General features: G+C 27.4%; 1 protein-coding gene across 3 annotated transcripts; it reads right to left on the reverse strand.

Moving 5' to 3' along the window:
• Positions 1-12,424: 12,424 nt before the first annotated feature.
• LOC112279894 (uncharacterized) lies at positions 12,425-21,613 on the reverse strand. 3 transcript variants are annotated; one of them, XM_090248499.1, is made up of 4 exons: positions 21,284-21,613; positions 18,736-19,935; positions 16,971-18,077; positions 12,425-16,819 (listed from the first exon to the last, which is right to left on the reverse strand). In XM_090248499.1, the coding sequence occupies exons 1-4, from the start codon at positions 21,290-21,292 to the stop codon at positions 13,022-13,024; spliced, it is 6,114 nt and encodes a 2,037-aa protein (XP_090104625.1). In that variant the 5' UTR covers positions 21,293-21,613; the 3' UTR covers positions 12,425-13,021. The 3 variants fall into 3 exon arrangements, with proteins under 3 accessions (XP_090104625.1, XP_024370397.3, XP_073388781.2); XM_024514629.3 differs by having other exon boundaries at positions 18,331-19,935; XM_073532680.2 differs by lacking the exons at positions 16,971-18,077; positions 18,736-19,935; positions 21,284-21,613 and having other exon boundaries at positions 12,425-16,964.
• Between the last annotated feature and the right edge of the window lie 627 nt (positions 21,614-22,240).

Genomic DNA, 22,240 nt, shown 5'->3' on the forward strand with positions numbered 1-22,240 from the left:
AGTGACACTTAAAAAGCTTTATTGTGAAGCACCACAAATTGTTCTTCTACATTTTGACAAATCCATATATAGATGTTAAACCTCTATAACAAATTTGGTTTTGCAGTTGTTAATATTCAAATTTTATATTTGCAGTTGTTGATAATTTAATTAGTTATAGAACATTTCTTCAGTTTCTATTTGTTATCTCTTGATACTTCACGGATGCATATGAGTGCAATCTTAATTATGCTGCAGAAGGGTGAGGTTTCACCTCATTAAATCAATTGCTGCTATAGAATATGTGAAGATGGTTTTAGTCCACTTTAGAACTACGATTTTGTAAATGATGCCTTGTAATATTTTAGAGAATATATTTTATAATCTAAACTTAGTGAAATAAAATTAGTTTAATTAAATGGTAATATATAATAACAATCTAGAGCATGGAATAAGGTGATTTGATTGAAGGTGATTAAAAACTAATTAATAATATAAAAGAGTGTATATAGATGTTTGTAACCCTGGAACTTGCATCATTATGAGGAATTAAATATATTTTATGAATATAAAATTCTCTCATAAATATTTTTGATCAAATATCTATTGCTTAATTTGAAACAAATTGGTACCATAGGTAGTTACAAATGGTACTTTCTTACATAAGTGGGGATTCAATTGAATTGGAAGATAATTTTTTTGATATTATTAAACAACATGAGAAAGTTGAGTTGACTTGTACTAGTATTATCCCAAAGATTCTTAAAATTAACAATAATTTTCATATCAAATTTAATCATGGTATTGTAAGGTTTTTAATATTACTATCTAATAGTTGTATAATGAAATGCTATACCATTCTCATTGTAGAACGTCCTTCTAAATCTACCAAACAAAAAAACAAATCTACATGCAAAAAATGCTTTATCACCTTCTCCTCTCTTGAATTTATAAACCTACTTGATAGAATAGTAAAAGAGCATATTAGAAGCAAAAATAGGATTGAATCTTGTTATCTTCTTATTAGTATAGTAACTACTTACTACTTTTATAATCCTTCTATAAATTCAATAATACAAACTAGAATTACTAGTTGTATGATTAGACACAAATTATTAAATCATCTTAGTTTTTACATGGTATCAAAGTGAGAAGGGCCATTTCTTGGACAATGTCTATGTCAGTAACAATGACCTTTGTTAATATCTTTTTTTATAGAATATAGTCTAAGTTGAACATTCATTTCTAGTTTTTTTTATTGCTAGGTGTTTGTATGATATAAACTAAAGTATTGATAAAAATAATGGTCTATATGACTAGTCGAGTTGTTCTCACACCTTTTGTTTTGATTGTTACTTGTGTGATCTTTTATGATAATGGATTCTCTTCCAAAGCCATTTAAGATCAACAAAACTAACTATCAAACCTAAAAGGTTAGAATAAAATTGCTACTCATAAAAAGAAGAACATAGAGATATATAAATCTTCATGGGAGAAATCCTCCCCAACTTAGCAAAGCCTCTTACGTAATATTTAAATGGATCAAGGATCTTTATTCTTTAATATTAATTTTAAAAATATATATTCTTAAGTATTTTTAATTGCATAGATTGTAATATAGCTTGAGCATTACTTGCTTAGCTTTATTAGTAACATATCAACTTTGATAAACTAATATTTATAGATAAACTTTGTTCTATACGTCTTGTAGAAAGAATATTAGTTTTAAAGTTTATTCATCAAATCTAAGTGATTCTATTAAAATTTAGAGGAATTGATAATCTAATTTAAGATATTAAATTAATAAAATATATTTTCAATATACTTTCTTTTAATATAAAAAATATGTATCAAAATATCCTTGGATTCAATACCATGCCATCTTTTGTTGTTCTTACTACTTGGCTTCTACACACAAAATTTTGTATACAATTGTATGGCACAACTACTACTAAAGAGAATGCCCTTGTAGTCTATATGCAAAATTTCTTTTTAGTTACTAATAGACATTACATAGGACATTATATAAGCACCATGCATTGACATCTTTAAAATCCAAGCAGTAAATGAAATAACAAACTTCATTATTATAATTTTTGCAATAAGGAGAATCACTTCATGTGCAACTGTCCTAAGTTAGGTTGCGAGATGGCCAGATGTGCTTATAATTATATTAATTATTGAAGGTACAAAGAACAAAGTTTCTATAATAATTCCTTGATGTTTCACTCTAATTTGGTAATTGAGAAGTACACAAAACCTAAACTAACAATATAATTCAAAGCATCCAATCTATTTGATGTTGTCTTTTGTTGCATGGATCTAAAATATGTAGTCAATTGAATAGTCAATAGTCGCACTACCAAACATATTTTTCATAGTCATAAGATATTTAATATCTTAAAATAATGTACCAATACTCATGCCATACAATGAGCTTCTTGTTATATCTTAGAAATAGAAGGGATTGACATTCTACATCTTTCCAATTCAAATAAAATAAAATTAAGCAATATATACTATCTGCCAAAACTAATAAGCAATATTCTCTTAGTTGGTTGTTTGGCTGATAAAGGATTCATTCTTGTGTTTGATAAAGACAAGTGTTTGATTTACAAAAAATCAAGAGAAGTTGTTGGCAAAAAGACACAAGATAAAATCACATGCTTGTATTGTTATATTATAAACAATCTTTTATTTTTCATTTGTACCATTTAGTTATAAGGGGTGGAAAAATTATGTCATAAAAGATTGAAGCATATAAATTAACATATCTTATACTCAATAGCCATAAATGAAGTAGCAATTAGAATTTTCTTGATTTTTGGTACACTAGCTCTTTTTGTTAGTTGTTTAGAAAAGAAACAATGTCACCAGCAAAAGTCCAAAATTACTATTTGATAATTTAAGTTTCATTTGTAAGTAATCCATTTCAATCTTTGTGGATCTCTTTTCCACCATTTCTAGGAAGAACATTCTTTTGTAACGTTTATTAATGATTTTTTACAATATACATAGATATTTTTTTGCGATGCAAAGCCAATACTCTTATAAATCTTGAAATTTTTAAATTTTGAGTCAAGTTGGCATTGCATTGATTCATTGGTTTTTCTCAAAGTTATAAAGTTAGTAAGTTTTTTTAAGAGCTTTTATTGATTTTCTTCACTAAATAAAAAAAAGATTCAATCTTGTTAAGAATGTTTGTCCTTATATTGTCAAGAAGATTTATATATAAAATCTAAGCACATTACTTAATATTATTTAAAGAAAAAATGTAACCACAAAATAAAGAATATGATTTTCAAAGAGGATGACATATAAAAAACCAATTTTTTTAGCTACAATAGAGACTATGTGGCTAGAATCTTGTACAATACCTAATAAAGGTCATTTTTTTTTACAAACTCTTTATCTTGCTTTAAAATGGAAATTTATTTAAGACCAAAAAATCAAAAATTCTTTACCTTATTAGATTCAAGAGCCTCAACTTATTTTATAGATGAAGACTTTGTCAAAAAATAAGAAATATCTTTAGCTAAAAAATTCAAATCAATGCATGTAGAAATAATAGATTATTGTTCATTATCTTTTAGAAGTATAATCAATGAAATTATTCTTTTAGATATAATAATTAATGATTATGATATCTTAGTAATATTTAATGTAATTAGATCTTCTTTCAACTTAATTATTTTAGGATGATCATCGCTAAAAAAGTATAACCTTCAAATAAATAGAATTTTTATAAAATTGAATTTTTTTATAATTTAATCAAAGATTTTGTTAGTTAAGTAGAAACCTATAAGTTTAATACAAAAAAATTCTTATTGATAGATGCAAGAGCTTTCATCCATGTTACAAAAAAAAAAAGTCACCTTTTGTTATATACGCCACATACATTTTTCATGGTAAAAGACTATAATTAGCATTCCAAATCAATATTAAGATTATTAAGATATTTTTAAGAAAAATAATGTAGATATTTTTTGTATGATTATTCAATTGATTTTTAAGAGAGAGTTCAATTGTCATTACAACCAATTTATATCTTATTGCAAAGTAAGTTGGCTGTAGTCAAAGAATACATTGAAAAAAATTTAGTTAAGAACCTCATATGCCATTTGAAATCTCTAGTAGGTGCTTTTATCTTATTTATAAAGAAAAAGAGAGATCATTGTGGATATATGTCAATTATTGACAATTCAACAAGATCGCTAACAACAATAGGTATTCTCCATCTTTGATTTTAAAACTTCTTAATGAATTCAATCAAACAAAGATCTATACAAAAATTGATCTAAGAAGAGCATACAACTTAGTATACATCAAAGAAATAAATGAATGAAAGATTGCATTTTGAACTAGGTATAGATATTATGAATATAATGTCATGCTATTTGAATTCACAAATATATTAGCTCTTTTTTAATATTTGATGAATGATTTTTTTTGAAAATTTCTTGATAATTTTATTGTTTATTATTTGGATGAAAACTTAATCTATGCTAAGAACATAGAGGAGCATAAACTTTATATTCATTGTTTGTTACAAAAACTTAAAGATGTAAGATTATATATTGTCATATTATAATTCTTTATAATATGTAAAAAATAACTAAAATATATAATATATTTATAAGTATTGATATATATTAGAATAATTAGTAGGTTAATTTAAAGAGATTTGATGTAAAAAAAATTATTTTGAAGTTTACCTATGTTTATGATATTGTTTAGATTATATAAAATTTAGATATTTAGTATAAATTTTAAAAAAAAGATTAGATTCAAAGATAAAGCTGTGCACTTCTAAAAAATTTATTTAGATGAATGAAAGTAACGTATTGATGGATGAAGATAAAAAGTAAAGATCTTCATTCCTATTAATTGAAGGCTATGTCTAATAGGCATTCAACATGCTGTCTATGACCATAAGAAGGATTTTGGTGACTTTAGAAAGGTCATTTGAGAATCAAAAGCAAAAATTCTAAGATTTAGAATTTAGAATATAATTTGTGTACAAATTTTAGAAGATATGGAGTTATGATGATGAAGTTATAGTTGTTTGAAGTTAATGTATCTTTTTAAGATATATTATTATTTTTTTGAAGATACAAAGAGTTTTATGATAGATTTTAGAAATTGGGAGGTATGGCCACAAAGGTGATTTTAAAATCTACATCTTTTGTGAAAGGATTTTTACACTTGAAGTTTGTGTAAAGGAGTTAGAGAGCATTGAAGACATCACATGTAATTCAAACCCAATAAGTAAGTCATTTTGTTGATAGTAATGGTTGGAGCCATATCTTCAGTTTTTAAACAAATTTTTGACTTCAAATTTTAAAAAATGTGTGTTATTAGGTTAAATAGCTTTATATCAAATTTTATGGTGTTTGAATATTTAATTTATGAGATATAAAGAAAATTACACACAAAAATATGTAAGCAAGGATTTGAAGCTATTGTTAAGATTTTAGCAATATCTCAAGATCTGTAACGAATTTGTATTTGAAATTTATTGTGGTAGTTTTTAAAAGTACATCAATACTTCTTGTAAAATTTTGATTTCCTTAGACAGTCCAATTGTAAGATATGAACTATTGAAATTTAGAAAAAATTTACCTTAAGGATATATAAGGTTTTATAATATTTTTATTACATTTTGGATGTTCTTTGGTATTTAGGACTTATGTATTGATGTAATTGCCTCTATAGGAATAATTTTATATATAAATTTGGTTTTTTATTTTTTATTTTTTATCTTGAGACTTAGTTGAGCAATTAAAGATAGCTAGAAGCTTAGCACTTTTTTAAGACAAATTCTCTCTACCCTGATAATGTCGAGATAAAAAAGTATGTATTTTATATTATTTAAATTGATTTTTTAAAATATATCATTTCAAATGACGGTCTTATGATCAATCCTTAGAAAGTTCAAACTACCATGGATTAGAAGGCTCCAAAAGTACTAACAAATGTCAATTTGTTTTTGAGATTTATCAAATATTATCAGATCTTCATCAAGATTTTTTGATTATCATTATATGTCTTATATGTAAAGACAAATTTCAGTAGAACAAAGAAGTTGAAGCATCTTTTGAAGCTTTAAAGATAAATTTTATTTGTACGCCAATCTTATATTGTATTGACTACTCCAATGCATTATTTTTATGGAAACAAATGTATTAAACTTTGCTTTAGGAGTGATATTGTCACAAATAGAAATAGATGACAAACTCTATCTTATAATATTTTATTTCAATTTTTTTTTTAGCAATGGAAATCAATTATGACATCTATAACAAAAAATTTCTTACAATCATAGATCCATTTCAAGAATGGTGTCATTATTTAGAAGGCCCTTTGAATCTAATCACTATCCATATAAATCATAAGAATCTTAAGTATTTTATGTCAATACATGTTTTGAATTATTATCAAATATACTTGAGTATGTCTTTATCAAGATTTGATTTCAAAATCACATTTTGATAAAGAAAGCAACAAAATTTATTAGATGTTATTTTTAGTCATTCTTATCTTGCACCAAAAGAAGGAAATATAATTTTTAACTAAAAAAAAAGAATTTTTTTGAGGCTAAAGCATCTTCTTCTTTGAGCAAAAAAATCAATATTGACCATTGATTCAATCTTTCTAAGCAAGTTCAAATAAGTATGCTCTTTAATCCTCTTATTTATAATATTAAGAATAATTTTTAAAAATCTCATGATACTTTCAAGATTGAATTTAAGAATAATCTATTTTATTTAAGAGACAATTATATATTCCAGAAAGTAAAGTATAATTATGTATTCTTCAAGATTGTCATGATTTTCTAGAAACCAAATATTTTTGATACAACAAGACTTTAGACCTTATATCTAAAGATTTTTAGTGGCTTCTAATATAAAAAGCAACCAAAGACTTTGTGCAAATATATGATATTTGTTTAAGATCAAAAACTAGTAGTCATTGATCTTATAGACTTTTTCAACAATTACCTATTTTGAAACAATCATGGTCTTTTGTTTCTGTGGATTTTATTTCAAATCTTTCAATTTCAATGTTTTATGAATTTCTATTTATTATATTAGATAGATTTATCAAAATAGCATATTTGTATCAAATACAAAATTTATTATAAATAAAAAAATAATTAAGTTTTTTTTTGATAATATCTATTACTATTATAAATTGCTAAAGAATATTATATCAAAATAAGAAATTTAATTCATATGAAGATTTTAAAGAATTATTTTTATTATTTTAAAGGTAAATATAAAACTATCTTTAACTTTCTATTTTCATATTGGTGGAAAAATTGAGTGGATGAATCAATTTTTGGAATAGTATTTGAAGTGTATCATGAACTTCTAATAAGATGATTAAATAACTCATTTACAATTGGTAAATTTTGCTTATAATAATATAATATATTTTTTTATTCAACAAACATCTTTTTTTATCAATCATGATTATCATTGATAACTTCATACTTTTTATTTTTTAAAAGTTGATAATCATACAATGAAAGGTTTGACAAATCATTTGTTAAAGTTATATACAATAATGAAGATATAATTAAAAAAAAATCAAGAACAACAAAAAATCAATGTAGTTGCTTATTGCAAGGAATAGCATCAATTCTATATTGGTAATAAAATATGATTGCTTTGTCATAATATCAATACTATTTGCTTTTATGACAAGTTAGATTAATGTAAACTTTGAATATTTTTTATATGTGAACAGATTAATCCAGTTGCTTATTAATTGCATTTATAAGAGTCTATGAAGATTCATCTTATATTTTATGTATCTCTCCTTGAGCCATATAAGATATTAGATAGATCAAAAAGACAACAAATACCACTTTCTTCTATAGAAGTAGACAATAATAAAAAATATGAGGTTGAAGCAGTCTTAGATTTAAGTAGGTGCTGAAATAGGTTAGAAATTCTTGTTCATTGGTACACATATGATATTAGTGAATGTACATAAGAGCCATTTAAGAATCTAGTAAATCCATCAAAAAAGGTTGATACTTTTTACTGACAACATCAATTCAAATCAAGATGAAAGATAATAAATCTTTATTATGATAGAAACACAATTTTAAAATAATTACATTCTATCTTCTATTGTTGTTTGTAGTTTTTGTGCATTTGTGGTACTAAGGAGATGGAGAATCAACAATCAACAAACTCAATTCAAGAATTATCATTTGTTAAGTTACCTAATGAAATATTGTGATTATCAGAACCTTCAAAATGACGCTATAGAAATAAAGACTCTCAAGAATGACATATTTTTCTTTAAATAGATGGTGAAATATAATGTATTTGGTATCACGACCTTAGAAGAGTTCCTTCATGCTTCGAACCAACCTTAACAATATTCTAAATATTATTTTTGAAAGAAATTACGAAAGCATCAATAATAATCAAATAATAAGGTAGTCTTCTTATCTTAGTATAGGACACTATCAATGGCTGAGAAGACCTATCAACCACCTTCAAAGAGAACAAAGATCAAAGTATATAGCAAATATAATTTTTCACATCTTGGATTTCATCAACATATGATTGTTGCTTTTTGTGGAATTCATTCCTAAATAGAAAGATAAAATCATAGATATCTATATTTATTTAAATAAGAAATATTAGGTAGAAGGTAAATATAAGTAGATTTGATATTATCTTTTGACAAAGCTTTACAGATATATATTTGACTTTAGACATGTTTGTAGTTAATTGATAGATTAGAAACTTGGCCATTAAATTAACTATGTGTCATACATGCTAGTAGCTTGTGGAACAAGCTTATTATATGGCGCATATTTAAGAAACTTGTCTTGTAAGTTAAACATATATTTTACAAGTTGAACACATATTGGAAGTCTTATAAATTATTGTCACATAGTTTTTAATTAGATGCTATATATGGAAGCAAGAATGAATCTTTTTTTTTCTATTATCAATGTTTTTTTAGTCTTTAGTCTTATTTGAAGATTTTTTAGTCTTCTTGTCTTTTGCAATAACTATTCTAATTTAATAGTTTACTATTTTAAAGTGATTTTCTAGTCTTTTTGAATGATACAAGACTATATTGGTTTTTTAGTTTTTTTAGATTAATGTCTTTGATAAATAGGAATAGTTTTTGGTAACAAGTACAATAACAAAGTCACTTTCTTTAACAACAATCAAAACATATTGGTAGACGTTATTTCAATGAAGCAATATTATTATATAAAGTAATGGAGAATACTAACCTCAAAACTACACAAATGCCAAAACTATAGTTTAGGTCAAGAACACCATCCGGCTAGTTAATTGATGACTATGAAGAATTAGATTATTAACCAAGCCACATTGTTGACTTAAAAAAAGAAGTATCTACTATCTTTGCTAATAATCGTATTATCAAAATAGGCCTAAGTATAATGAATCTTACCCAATATAAGGAATATTTTTCTTTTCAATCTTATGATGAATCAAGTTGGATTGCATTCATGTTACAAAGTTTTAATATCATTCTTTATTATATGAAGGAGAGTGGAAGAGATCGGCTTTGGAAGATTGAATTGGTTGCAATTGCAACCACATTCCATCGTGGATATTGATAGGTAGATGGATTTGGAAGCTTGGATTGATGATCCAGTACAAAAAGTATACTAATTAATTTCTAATATTTGAAGAAGCTAAATTAGATCATATTATCAATGGTCGTATTATCATAAATACTTATTGATTTACATTGTAATAATTATTAAAGAATTTATATTCTTCCAATGAATTATATATATATATATATATATATATATATATATAAAGTATGACTTTTGTTTTTAATTTAAGAATTTAATAGCAACAAAGAAGTCTTAATATTTAGGAGATAAGGTAAAAAGTCACAACTTTAAAATCTTTTGATTGATTAATATCATCAAGCTTTACTTAATTGATTTTATATTTAGAAAAATTAATCTGAAAGTATTAAAAAATAAAAATGAGGTAAATTATATATTTTTTTTTACATGGGATGAATAGTATTAGGTTTATTTTATGAAAAGGCTTTTTAAAAAAAATTAAGTTTTTATATTAATAATTGATAAAAATGACTACAAATATAAAAATAAATTATAAAATATATCCTTTTTATTATATTTGTGATTTTAAGAACAATAATTGAAATTGGCATATCTAGATTTGTAATGAAAAATAATTATTTAGTTTATTTTAGTATTTTGTAGCAAATGACCTTAATAAGGCTTATATATGATAGTCTTTTAAAATAGTCTTTTAAGAATATATATATATATATATATATATATATATATATATATCTTAACTTAAATATTCCATATTATTATCAATAATTATAAAAAAATTATAATTTTTGTTTTTGAAAATTTTATTCTTTGTAGTATTATCTTTATATTGGGTTGTTTTTTTTTATTTATGTGATGTATATAACAACTATGGTACTTAGTGTAATATATATTTTTTAGTTGATTTTTCTTATCATGTTATTCATATTCAATTATTTAAATGTCTTTTTTTCTTATTCATCAAATTGTAATATTTTATAATTTTATAATTTTTATATTCTATTTATTCTACTTTTACTACTAAATTATTTTATTAATGTTACAAACAACCATATCATTCAAGTAATTTGATGTGAGCAAAAAAATATATTAATTAATAGTATAGTTTTTGTTAAAAACATGTATGTATATATACATTAAATATTTGAATATTGAATTATATAGATGTTTTATACTTTTTCAAATTACATATAATTTTCTTTGAAAAATAAAATTTTAAAAAAATTATATACATATTTAAAAATTTGTATTCTTTAATATATTAAATTCTTTTAGAATTAAATTTTAGAAAGCATAAAATATTTTTATATGATTCAAAATAATTCAAAATCTAAACATTATTATTTAAATAAAATATTTCAAGATTTAATATAAATACACTTATAATATATTGACATTCAAATCTTATAATTTAATTATAATTATGTTATATATTTCATTCTTTATTATCAGTCAATATTTTGTGTATTTTTAAAAATTAGTCTTTTTTTTTTTGATATTTTTTGTTCATTTACAAGCTTAGGACATTACATAGAAAATTATTAGAAAATAAAAAATATTTTGAAAATCAACTTAATAAATGAATATTAACAAGTGGATAATGGAGTAGTTCTAATAAATATAGGCAATAATGAAACAAAAAATTTCAATTAGAAAATCCTAACTTTTGAAATATTAAAAATATAAGTTGATTGATTATTTATCTTTTAATATTATATTTATTTTTTTAATGATTGTGAAGAGCTTCAAGATCAATTATAGATAATGATGTGGGCTACACTAATAGAATGTTGCACTTATCATAGTATGTTATTTTTACATTATATCATGGACATATGCATGTAAGCCAATAATTACATATATAAATAGATAGAAGTAAGTAAAAGTAGATAAAAGAAAGTTAATTCTATAGTATTTGGTATGGAAGCTTTTTAGAACCTTATAGATGTTGCTTTGACTTTATAGGTGTCTTTAATTGACTTTTTGGAATTAGAAACGTGGTCAACAAGTTGGCCATGTGCCTCACATGTTGTTAACTTGAAGTGATTTTTACATTGTTTTTAAGCATAGGTTTTGTAATAATTAAAGAATAAATAAATAATATTTATTGTTTTTTATTTTATATTAGAATTTCTAAATCCTATCGAATTTGTTTACAAAACTATACAAAGTATACTATTATATTAAAAGTAAAATAAATTGATATTAGATATATTTATTTTTAATTATCAAATTTACAAAAAAGAAATTAAGATGCTTTTAGACATTTATATTTACATAAACAAAAATCAATGTGCAAATCTTTGTAAATTACATAGTTAAGTCACTCAAAGTATTTGAAATTGTCAAAACTTATAGTATTAAAAGATTTAAATACAAGCCTTTAGATTAAAAATTATATTATACATATAAGTAAATAATTGTTGATATTGATAATGGTGTAAGTCAAGTATCTTTTATATAAAAAATAAAATCATATTTAAAGAACTATAAGAAAACTTAAAGATATATTATAATCTAATATTTATTTACTTATAAGAGAGTATTTTAATATGTAAAAGTCGAAATACCAATAATAATCAATTAGGTAACTTATTAAAAATTTAAACATGATAAAAAATAAATTTATAAAAGTTTAAAATGTGCAAGAAAGATGTGAAATTTAGAAATTTTAAAGGAAATCACTAGGTGAAAGTTCTACTTTACTTACATAGACACACCCTCTATCTCCAAACATATATACACTTATTAATTAAATAAAAAAATAATAATTTATAATAAAATAATCAAACTTGTCATGCCTTTAAATCTGACACAGATACATTATAAGATTTCATAAAATTTCAAAAACTAAGTTTTTTAATAAATAAAAAGTTACCAAACATATTTGTGGATCTACTCCAATAACATACAATAATCTAACAAAAATATTTTAAAGTAAAAGAGTGCATCAAATACATCAATAAAAATAAATTATATTTTCTAACAATGTTAAAATTCCAAAAATCCTAATAATAATACTCTATTCAAATCCAATGGCATATCTTCCAAGTTTTCACATCCATCAAGCTATACCTTCTTCAAATTTGTCATACCCTCAAAACTAGCATGGATGGCTTTCAAATTCTTTGAATTTTTCAAACTAAGTTCTTGAATAGATGTGAGGTTCCTAAATCCTTCATGCACCTCTTTCAAGTCAAAGAAACCATCTAATAATAATATTTGTAGGGATAGGAGTGCATCAAATGCATCATCATCAAACTTCATATTTACACAATTTTGAAGATTTAAATACTCTAATGATAATAGTGCCTTCAAACCTAATAGGATGTCTTCCAAGTTTTCACATCCATTAAGCCATATCTTCAAATTTGTCATGCCCTCAAAACTAGCATAGATGGCTTTTAAGTTCTGACAATTTGTAAAACTAAGTTCTTAAATAGAAGTAAGATTGCTAAATCCTTCATGTACCTCTTTCAACTCCAAGCAACCATCTAATAATAATATTTGTAAAGATAGGAGTGCATCAAATGAATCATCATCAAACTTCATTTTTGTACAATTTTGAAGATTTAAGTACTCCAATGATGATAGTGTCTTCAAACCTAATGGCATGTCTTTTAAGTTTTCACATCCATCAAGCCATACCTTCTTCAAATTTGTCATGCCCTCAAAACTAGCATAGATGGCTTTTAAGTTCTTGGAATTTTTCAAACTAAGTTCTTGAATAGATGTGAGGTTGCTAAATCCTTCATGTACCTCTTTCAACTCCAAGCAACCATCTAATAACAATATTTGTAAGGATAGGAGTGCATCAAATGCATCATCATCAAACTTCATTTTTGTACAATTTTGAAGATTTAAATACTCCAATAATGATAGTGTCTTCAAACCTAATGGCATGACTTCTAAGTTTTCACATCCATCAAGCCATACCTTCTTCAAATTTCTCATGCCCTCAAAACTAGCATAGATAGCTTTCAAGTTCTTGCAATTTGTAAAACTAAGTTCTTGAATAGATGTGAGGTTGCTAAATCCTTCATGTACCTCTTTCAACTCCAAGCAACCATCTAATAACAATATTTGTAAGGATAAGAGTGCATCAAATGCATCATCATCAAACTTCATTTTTATACAATTTTGAAGATTTAAATACTCCAATAATGATAGTGTCTTCAAACCTAATGGCATGACTTCTAAGTTTTCACATCCATCAAGCCATACCTTCTTCAAATTTCTCATGCCCTCAAAACTAGCATAGATAGCTTTCAAGTTCTTACAATTTGTAAAACTAAATTCTTGAATAGATGTGAGGTTGCTAAATCCTTTGTGTATCTCTTTCAACTCCAAGCAACCATCTAATAACAATATTTGTAAGGATAGGAGTGCATCAAATGCATCATCATCAAACTTCATTTTTACACAATTTTGAAGATCTAAATACTCTAATGATGATAGTATCTTCAAATCTAAAGGCATTTCTTCTAAGTTTTCACATCCATCAAGCCATATCTTCTTCAAATTTGTCATGCCCTCAAAACTAGCATAGATGGCTTTCAAGTTCTTACAATTTGTAAAACTAAGTTCTTGAATAGATGTGAGGTTGCTAAATCTTTCATGCACCTCTTTCAAGTCCAAGCAACCATCTAATAATAATATTTGTAAGGATAGGAGTGCATTAAATGCATCATCATCAAACTTCATTTTTATACAATCTTGAAGATCTAAATACTTCAATGATGATAGTGTCTTCAAACCTAATGGCATGTCTTCCAAGTTTTCACATCCATCAAGGCATATCTTCTTCAAATTTTTCATGCCCTCAAAACTAGCATAGATGGCTTTCAAGTTCTGACAATTTACAAAACTAAGTTCTTGAATAGATGTGAGGTTGCTAAATCCTTCATGTACCTCTTTCAAGTCAAAGCAACCATCTAATAATAATATTTGTAGGGATAGGAGTGCATCAAATGCATCATCATCAAACTTCATATTTGCACAATCTTGAAGATTTAAATACTCCAATGATGATAGTATCTTTAAATCCAATGGCATGACTTCTAAGTTTTTACATCCGTCAAGCCATATCTTCTTCAAATTTGTCATACCCTCAAAACTAACATGAATGGCTTTCAAGTTCTTGCAATTTGTAAAACTAAGTTCTTGAATAGATGTGAGGTTGCTAAATCCTTCATGCACCTCTTTCAACTCCAAGCAACCATCTAATAATAATATTTGTAAAGATAGGAGTGCATCAAATGCATCATCATCAAACTTAATTTTTATACAATTTTGAAGATCTAAATACTCCAATGATGATAGTGTCTTCAAATCTAAAAGCATGTCTTCTAAGTGTTCACATCCATTAAGCCATATCTTCTTCAAATTTGTCATGCCCTCAAAACTAGCATGGATGGCTTTCAAGTTCTTGCAATTTTTTAAACTAAGTTCTTGAATAGATGTGAGGTTCTTGAATCCTTCATGCACCTCTTTCAAGTCAAAGCAACCATCTAATAACAATATTTGTAGGGATAGGAGTGCATCAAATGCATCATCATCAAACTTCATATTTGTACAATCTTGAAGATTTAAATACTCCAATGATGATAGTGTCTTCAAACCTAATGGCATGTCTTCCAAGTTTTCACATCCATCAAGCCATATCTTCTTCAAATTTGTCATGCCCTCAAAACTAACATGGATGGCTTCCAAATTCATGCAATTTGTAAAACTAAGTTTTTGAATAGATGTTAGATTGCTAAATCCTTTATGCACCTCTTTCAACTCCAAGCAACCATCTAATAACAATATTTGTAAGGATAGGAGTGCATCAAATGCACCATTATCAAACTTCATTTTTGTACAATTTTGAAGATCTAAATACTCTAATGATGATAGTGTCATCAAACCTAATGGCATGTCTTCTAAATTTTCACATCCATCAAGCCATACCTTCTTCAAATTTGTCATGCCCTCAAAATTAGCATGGATGGCTTTTAAGTTCTTGCAATTTGTAAAACTAAGTTCTTGAATAGATGTAAGGTTGCTGAATCCTTCATGCATCTCTTTTAAGTCCAAGCAACCATCTAATACTAATATTTGTAAGGATAAGAGTGCATCAAATGCATCATCATCGAACTTCATTTTTGTACAATTTTGAAGATTTAAATACTCTAATGATAATAGTGCCTTCAAATTGAATAGCGTGTCTTCTAAGTTTTCACATCCATTAAGCCATATCTTTTTCAAATTTGTCATGCCCTCAAAACTAGCATAGATGGCTTTCAAGTTCTTGCAATGTTTAAAACTAAGTTCTTGAATAGATATGAGGTTGCTAAATCCTTCATGTACCTCTTTCAACTCCAAGCAACCATCTAATAACAATATTTGTAAGGATAGGAGTGCATCAAATGCATCATCATCAAACTTCATTTTTGCACAATTTTGAAGATTCAAATATTCCAATGATGATAGTGTCTTCAAACCTAATGGCATGTCTTCTAAGTTTTCACATCCATCAAGCCATATCTTCTTCAAATTTGTCATGCTTATAAAATTTGCATAGATTTTTTTTATATTCTTGCAATTTGATAAAACAAGATTTTCAAGAAAGTGTAAGTTTTCAAAAGCTTTATGAATTTCATTTAAACTCCAACATTCTTGCAAGTATATTTCTATTATTGAAGATAAAGGATGTATATTTTTTCCTATATTTAATAAATTTGTACAATTTTTCATATTCACTTTTTTTAAAGATTGTATATTATCAAGTAGATTTGTTATATCTTTTAGATTTTTGCATCCTTCAAGATTAATAATTTCTAAAGCAATTTTTTGTTCTCCATAAAGATTGATATTTTCAAGATTTGTACAATTTTTTAAGTTTAAATGTTTTAAGTACATCATATTAGATGTGTCAATTGAAAATGATTTTAAAAAATCTATGTCAATTAGTTCTAAAATAATAATTTTATGAATATTTTTGTAACATGTAATATCAGAAATTATTTTAATATTTTCTTGTAATATTATCATATTATTTGTTGTAGAATATTGAACTCTCAACCACCTTAGTTCATGAGTATTTTTTAAGTATGAGCTTATTATATTTATATTTGAGTATTTGGTAAAACTTAAAAGATGGAGATGTTGAAATTTGACTTTTATATCATCATATGCATTCATGTACTTTTCACAACTTGAAAAACATATACCTCTCACGTCCAAATCTTCCTGTAGCACATGATGCATGATATATTATTATTTATCAATAAATATGGATAGACATGTATTAACATATTTTAATACTATTATTTATATAAATAAAATTTTATAATAAAAAAATATAATTATCTTAGATAATATAATGATTTTAGTATCATACCTTTTGTGCATGACAAACAAATGATCCATCACTTTCATTCCATCTCCGAATTCCATCAAAATTTTCTCTAGAAATTCTTCGAGCCATGTCACGAAGCAAATCATGAATACTTATATATCCAAATGAATCTATTTTGATGAATGACTTGTCTTTGAGGCTTGTAATAATTTCTTTAGCATTCTTGAATTCATATTTATAAAATTGAATAATTATATCTTCATTGATATTTTCATTCCATATATCTTTACAATGGAAACATGCTATATCCAAAAACATGGTCTTTTCTTCATCATTAAGGGCTTCATATATAGGCTCTAGTCTTGTCCAAGGATTATTTGAGCCAAGAAATTTTGAAGCCCTTTTCAATCTTTGAATAACTAGCTCCCATACACAAAGACTTGTTTGGTTATGTAAAGAAGATCCCACAATTTGTAATGTCAAAGGATGTCCAACACAAGCTTTGACAACAGCCATGGATATTTTGGATAAGTGAGGTATATTAGGACGTCCATCTTGGAAAGCATACTTGGAAAATATTTCCATAGCTTCATTGTCTTTAAGTGAAATCAATTCAATTTTATTTCTTTCATTTACAATATTTTTTAAAACTTCCCATGTCCGACTAGTAGCTATCAACTTGCTTCTATTTGTGCCAAACATTGTCACATCTATTAATTCATGTAGAATATCTTCACTTGAAACATCATCTAAGATCAAAATAATATTTTGTTTTTGAAGGATATTTGTTAAAAAGCTTTTTCCTTCTATAAGATTTTGGACCTCTATTTTGTTATCTAAATATTTCAAAATCTTCTTCAATTCATTTAAGGTTTCATTTTTCAAATCCATTATAATTATATCATGTATAAAATATTTATTACCAAAATATTTTTTTTTTGTATGGTAATTTGCAATGGGCAAGGAATTTTTTTGCTTCAATATTTTTTCTTGATAATATTCTTTGAAAGCATTTACTAATGTAGTCTTGCCAATACCAGCAATTCCAACCACACCAACCATAGAATTCTTCACAAGTGCTTTTTCTAGTTCTGAAATCCGTGATTGTAAACTTATTGCATTTTGATGATTTGGAAAAGTGTTGTCAATCTAATGAAACAAACAACATAATAAAAACTTAAAATCTTTATTAATAATGGAATTATTATTGTTAAAATTTATATAATAGTTTTTTTAGATATACATATATATAAATTTGTATTTTTCTATAATATTTAATTAAGTTAGTTAATATAATTTTAGTTTTTGTGAAGAGATAACTAAAATTATTTATTTGACAAAAAAAAAAAAAAAAAAAAAAAAACTATGTCTTGAAGAATTAATAATCATAGGAGAAACTTACATTTGAATGGAAATTGATGGATCTACTATTATTTGTATTTTTTTGGATTTTAGTTGTCATTCTCCACAAGCTTGCAAAAGAAATTGGTAAAATCATATGAAGAAAATGAACACAATTCCACAATCCATGGTTTGATTGTGACAAACCAACATTAAGTTGATCTTCAAGGGCAATTTTTTTTATGTCCATCAATCTTTTTAAAATGTCCTTAAATGAAGGTCTTCTTGAAGGATCATTTTCAAACAAGCAATCTTTAATCATTAATCTGAATTCCAAAGGACAACTAAACTTTTCCAATCTTTGTATTTTATATTGTATTCTCTTGGAAATATTATCTTCAGTAGATTTATCTTCTTCTTGTACCAAAATGTCATAGCAAACCATTCCAAAACTAAAAACATCTACCTTAAATGCATCAACCTTTTGAAGTGATGTCTTCGAAACTTGTTTTGCCTCAGGAGCTATATAACCAGAAGTTCCATATGGCTCTCCTCTTGTTGGTATTTCCAAACCATTTACTTCAAATTTGGATATTCCAAAATCAATTAACTTCACATGGAAATAACCACTTCTTTTCTTTGTTTTTTCATAATCTACAACTACAATATTGTCAGGCTTTAAATCACGATGAGCAATCATCATATTGTGGAGATAATACATTGCTTTTGCAATTTGAACAATAATGTCTATTTTCTTTAAAAGAGATAACTTTAATGTCTTTTCTTTAAATAATATCTTTGTGAGAACAATATCACCTTTTTCCATGCCAATTAGAATTTTTTTTCCCATGTCATTTGTATGAAAGTAAGAATAAAATATTCTTATAATATTTGGGTGATTTAATTGAGATAAGATAGATGCTTCTTTTTCAACATCAACATGGGGATCAACATAATCATATTTAATAACTTTTGTAACAGTACAAAGGCCCAACCATGTTGAGATATAAAGATATGTACCACTAGTTAAGGGTTCAGGAAGAGTTTCAAAGTCTCGTATATGAAGGTTTGGAAAATTAATTTTTTTTGTTGCTCCCTTTTCAAAATTTCTTATGCAATTTTGCCATAATCTAATATACTTGATTAAATCATGCTCTTTTGAGCTAAGAGACACTCTAGATAGCTCTTCTTCTAGAATTGCATAAAGTTGGTTTTCATCACTCTCAACTTCATCCCAATCACATGGATTAAATTGATTAACTCTTGTAAGATCTATTTCTTCACACAATCGTTTCTTTAATCCAACTTCAAAAATCATGTCATTAATCCACTTTAATTCCATCAACAATTCCCGATAAGTCTCTTTTGTTTTTCTTTGCATCAAAGCAACTTCTCGCCAATCTCCTGAACAACTTTTAACCAACATCATTGCTTTCAAAACAATTCGTGACAAATCCTCCAATAATGGTTGAAAAATATGTTGATTTGATCCAATAATAACTTGCACTTCTTGCAATGCTCTTTGTAAATTACCCAACAGGTTAATGCATTGCTTTGCATTGAAGTAATTATCAGCTACAACACTAATGTCTTCAATTTCCAATCCCCATAACTTCATCTCCAATGCAAGATCCATGACCTTTGAGAAAGTTACAGGAATATTTGCCTACATTACATACAATAGGTCAACCATCCTTGTCCAAACAATCTTTGATCTAATTCAAAATGTTATTGTAGGCTACTTCCAATCCACATTTTCTCCACATTAAAAATGACAACAAAGGTGCGCAATCAGATACAAGATTCACATTCTAAACTCAACAATGAACTCACTACCATCACATGGTATTACATGTGTTGTACGAAGTAAGATTCAACCATCCAAGTTATCTGTTTCACGAACTGATAATCTTCAAGATCCCCTCATGAGACCAACTCCCTAAACCAATTTCGCATTTCACAGCCCAGTGAACAATCTGCGGCAGTTTCAGGTACGAGTATTCGTTCCACTCTTTTAAAAACTACGGACCAAGTCACTCATCGACGATAAGAAAATGATGCATACTTATACTTATTGATACCAATTGATACCCACTGCCGACAGGAACACGGGAATTAGTAACCGGACATGCCGTTTACGAGTGAATCAGAATTGACAACGATTTCAGACATTCTAAAACACAGTTATGCTAGCAAGACAGCGCCGGACTTGTTAGACAAAGTCATCGTTGCGAAAAACCATCTATCCTGCGAGGTCACAGTTTTGTCACGAACCAGCAACAAACTGATCCTAATGCCAAATAAGCCAACCACCATTAAGAGCTAACAACCCAGCTACCAAATTCATGTAAATAGAGGTATTTGACACCACAGCCTCCACGAACGCATCACAAGTTCATGATCGGGAATCAACACCTCTTGTGACTTCCAACTAACTGTGTACAGCTCACTTCGATCCAACTAAGTTCTCAAACCCCTTCATGCAGTTGTTCCTGAAAAACAGGAACAACGTAGTTGCAGTGCACCCTGGTACCCCGCCACAAACTGCGCTAACAACACCTATTCGAGAAAACCACAGCAATCGTAGGCGTTCCCTTCTAAAGAAGCAAAGAGCGTTGCGTACCAACCCTCCACCACTGCTCTGCCCAAGCCTACTTACTTGCTCCCAGACTACGGAACTCTCCACTCAGAACTATACAGTCCAGGCACTCACATCGCCAGCCACAGCTTCATATTCGGATGTGTGAGAATGTTCCAGACACCGTACTACAAAAAACGATCAACCGCTACAACCTACTAAACTTTCTTCTTAGTTCTGAAGAAAACAGCCACGATGTGCTGTTACCGAGACCTGCTTAGAACAGAGATGATCACGCAAACCGGCTGCCTACAGTCGATCTGCACGGTGCAAAAGCCACTCAGAAAGCACCAACAAATACCGCCAACTACCCAAACTAGATTCTGTCGACTACTACCACAAAAAGCAACTGATAAGGCATGAAGATATCCCACACCTGTGCCATCTCTGCGATCTTCAACAGCAGCACCTACGCCACGATCGGTGCACCCCGAAACAACCACCTTGCCGCAACTCCTTACCGGAAGAAGATATTCCCGTCTCAGAAACAAAGTACAACAGCAACTTCGCCCGCAAGCCTGAATACTGGCCCCAGAGAATTTGAGATCACAAGAGAAGCAAAGAAAACAAAGTAGGACCCTCGACGAGCTTTGTCAAGATCCTTGCAAAGCTGATCCCCTTCCCAAGTTAAAAAAATAGTGCAATGTCAGGACGGGTGCCCACGAGATTAACTCGAACTACGCGCTCTGGAAATCAACAACTATTTTGAAATCTATTATCAGAATCAAAATGACTGCAGGATGTGAAAATTGCGTATAATATTTCCGACGTGTCCAGGCGTGGACGAGCAAGCCACCACAAACATTTAAAACTCACAGCAAGCTTAGAAAATGTCACAGTTCGCTGAAGAATTACTGTTACAGGTAAAATAAACTACTCTATCAAATGACATGTGTCAGTGGAATTGTATGGTAGCACAGAACGTGCTCATCGATTCCTCTGACAAATCATGGACCACATGTGTGAGATTCCAGTATGGGTCATGGTTCATTAAGTCGTTTTTGAGCGGCGGGATTCGCGTGGCATGGCCTTCGGAGCTACAGCCTCCGAGGAAAGACTTTATTAGACAGCTGTATGAAATCAGGTGCATTGCTATATAATAATACTTTTTTGACTCGAGAGCCTGCCCGATCCAGGGCCCACACTTAAATTTCACTGAGGTGGTTCTCATCCATCCCCAAAATAGCACAACTCTGCCCATCCTAGAATATTTTAGGATCTAATTAATTTTTTTAAAACGCATGCAATAAAATAACATCTAACTTCACCCAAAAGTAGTCTTTAAAGAGTAACAGGCATGAGGGGGAGTGTTGGAAGCAAAAATAGGATCAGA

Source organism: Physcomitrium patens, chromosome 3 (genome assembly GCF_059467195.1).
Source record: "Physcomitrium patens ecotype Gransden chromosome 3, ASM5946719v1, whole genome shotgun sequence".
NCBI classification, from domain to species: domain Eukaryota; kingdom Viridiplantae; phylum Streptophyta; class Bryopsida; order Funariales; family Funariaceae; genus Physcomitrium; species Physcomitrium patens.